Below are 3057 nucleotides of genomic sequence, written 5' to 3'. Positions count from 1 at the left end.
AAGATCACAATAACGCGCAGCTGTGTGCGAGCAGCAAAGCAGTGGGAGTCGATGTACTCACGTCGAGAATATATTCTTGTATCAAGGCGTGAAGGATGACCGCGATGAGAAGGTAGAAAAACACAGTGGCCACATCTTTAGGACCGTACTGGTAGAGGTTCACTGGGTCACTTTTCTCATCTGCGACGAAAAAATAAACAGTTAACACGAGTTATCTTAAGAAAATCTGATATATATATATATACACATACACCTGGACCTATAAACTTCCACTCACCAAGAACTTGTGTTACGTTGTACTGGACTGTGATGAACATGATGGCGAACTTGGCTGTGACCTGGAACACACAAAGAGAGAGAAACAGGATGAGTGGACTGATACCTTTTTTTGACAGGTGCACACACACACACAATCATCATCATTTCACACACACACGCACACACACACACACACACACACACACACACACACACACACACACACACACACACACACACTATGCAATTAGTGAGGGCTGCTGTGCCAATGCAAGATCCTGAATTCACTGAGTTACACAACTGGGGTTTGGGGACCTCCAGGGGGCCTGCAGGGGCTCCCAGGGGTCTCTCTCTCAAAAAAAAGATGGATATTTTAAGTTCAGTACCACGGCTACAATTACTCTCCTAGTGTGCAATGAGTGTAGGCATTGATGGCTCTGTACCAAGTTCACATCTCACCCTTTAGCTTTCACAGGTAAAAGGTGGACTGAGACAAATCTGATACATTTCTAGTCTGCTCGCTGGGTTTTTTGGGGTGGGGACAGGTTGTGTCATTCAAAGTCAGCTGATCAAACGTGTGGCACGACTATCTTAAGAGGCCACATGCATGCATTGATCTCCTACTGAGGCAATGCATCAGCAGACTGGAGGAATGACCTGTCAGCGGTGCCAGTGGGGCCTCCTCCTCCTCCTCGCCATCTTCTTTGGCGATCAGTGAGACACATGAGAAGAGGGAGAGAGGGAGGGAGAGAAAGAGAGACGCTCGCGCCTTGCCCCTAAAGTGCTGGCTGTCATGTCGCGCTAACGACAGTTAGCAGCAGCTAACATCACTCGGCTAAAAATTTTTAAAAAAAAACACAGCTCCCCTTTGGTCCCAATCACACAGTACCTCGAACATCAGGCCGAGGAGGATGATCATGGCCAGGCACGACACCATGTCGGCGTGGTTCTGGATCACGAACTCGTGGCTCAGCACCGGAGGACTCTTGTTCTTCTTGCGGAACCCCATGGTGTCAGCGACGCGGCTCTCTACTTGTCAGACTCCCGGGGCTGCGTGGCCCCTCCACCCCAACACCACCACCCCCGTCAGAGAGTCTTTGCTGGGGTTTGAGCTCGCTGCACGGGCCGCCGTTGGCCGTTGGCCGTTGGCGTCTGGGTGTTTGCTCCGCGCGCACAGTGACCCCCCCGTTCTTCGCTCGTGCGTGCGTTCAAAAGCAGTTTGCATAAAGGTGCATCGCGTCAAAATACAAACACAACGGCACAACACCCACTTTTTTTTTTTTTTTTTTTCTTCTTCTTCTTCTTCTTCTTTTTCTTCTTCTTCTCTCTCCCCTTGCCTGGTAAAGTCAGATGACAGGCCCCTCCCACTTCATTCATGAACCGCCCCGTGCCGTTGACGTAGAAGGAGAACCCGGGCCCGTGGTGCGTTCAGGAACTCGACGTAAGCGTCCACGTTTCCTAAATTAAAAACAAAAGCACTTAGATGTCTGTTTTTCAGATTTTACAGAATATACCTGGATTATTGTCATCTGATTATTAAAAAATATATTTGATAATTCATGCCACTAAAGTACAATATTAACCGAGATAGCTCCTGCATTACGACCCATGTATGAGCTATTATTAATTATAGTTTTGTTTATCTATCTTTTTATTCCATACTCACAATAAAATAACATAAAATAATCCTTTATTAGTCCCACAGTGGGGAAATTGCAGGATTACAGCAGCATTGCACACAAGAGACACATAGTTAATAAAAATCAAGTAATATAAATAAACAGTAAAACTAATAAAAACAGTAAAGAAGAAGATTACAGTAGCAATATTAAATTAAATATACAGACTGAATAAACAAAGTATATAAAAGTACTTAAATGTATTTTTATTGCACCAGATGTGTTACCACTGTAATTTAAGTGGCCAAAGTGATTAAAGTGTTAGTGGTCTACTGTGAGCTCACCTTATTATGCAGCCTGACAGCAGCGGGAAGGAATGACTTTCGGTACATATTGCTGAATAAAACAGTGCTTCATAAAATTACCGCAAACTATTTGACACCCTGAAAACCTTTAGGAATAATGGGGTCTAATTAAAGTGTTTTTAACCCCCTCTCTTTTGCATTATTGTGTGAAAAGTTAAGAATATAAACTACTTTTGCTCCACAGATATCGCAGCACAAATACAAAAAACTAATTATTATCATTTATTGGATGTAATGTTTTTTTGTTTATGTCTAAATACTTTAACTGTACATCACTCAAAGCTCTGTAAGTCAGTGATGAAGAGACACATTGATCTTATAAGTCAGGTAGGATATTTAAACAACATTAAGAGATTGTGCAATGGTATAATGTATTTCACTGTTTTATAATTGCTAACTTCCATTGACAAAGAAGAGAGTTATCATTTAACCTGTTTATTTATTAATTGTGTGCATGTTCAACAGTTCCTTCATGCAACAATAACTCAAACAAGTTTCACCTTTTAAGCCTTTTTTGTGTCTGTGTCCCAATAATTTCTCAAAGGACTCCCTTAGATCTATCATTAAATGTAATGCAAACTGCTTACCAAATAAATTTGAAAAAGCCATGCTGTTAAAACTAACAAAACTGTGTCCTGTGCAGTATCCTTGGTACATTTTGATGCCAGTTTTTGTGTTGGTATTTGTATAGTGTTGTATTTTAAATTGTAAATGGTACTGTATAGACTACTTATGCGGTGCTACTGTACTGTAAATATAAAGGTAATTAGGTTTAGCTAGTCTATTATCATTTTTTGTACACTTCACTATATTGT

The 3057-nt window shown here is 41.6% G+C and overlaps 1 protein-coding gene across 1 annotated transcript in view; it reads right to left on the bottom strand.

Moving 5' to 3' along the window:
• Positions 1-1531, bottom strand: part of LOC306744166 (translocating chain-associated membrane protein 1-like 1) — a 6696-nt gene extending 5165 nt beyond the window's left edge. The window contains exons 1-3 of the mRNA XM_079226752.1: positions 1148-1531; positions 278-338; positions 62-180 (exon numbers count right to left, since the gene is read on the bottom strand). Of these exons, the coding sequence (XP_079082878.1) occupies positions 62-180; positions 278-338; positions 1148-1267 (300 nt within the window). The 5' untranslated portion in view covers positions 1268-1531. The remainder of the gene's footprint in view (positions 1-61; positions 181-277; positions 339-1147) is intronic.
• Between the last annotated feature and the right edge of the window lie 1526 nt (positions 1532-3057).

This window comes from Taurulus bubalis (genome assembly GCF_910589615.1).
Source record: "Taurulus bubalis genome assembly, chromosome: 11".
Classification (NCBI taxonomy): Eukaryota; Metazoa; Chordata; class Actinopteri; order Perciformes; family Cottidae; genus Taurulus; species Taurulus bubalis.
Note: the sequence above shows the minus strand (reverse complement) of the source record. Positions and strands in the feature narration are given on the sequence as shown.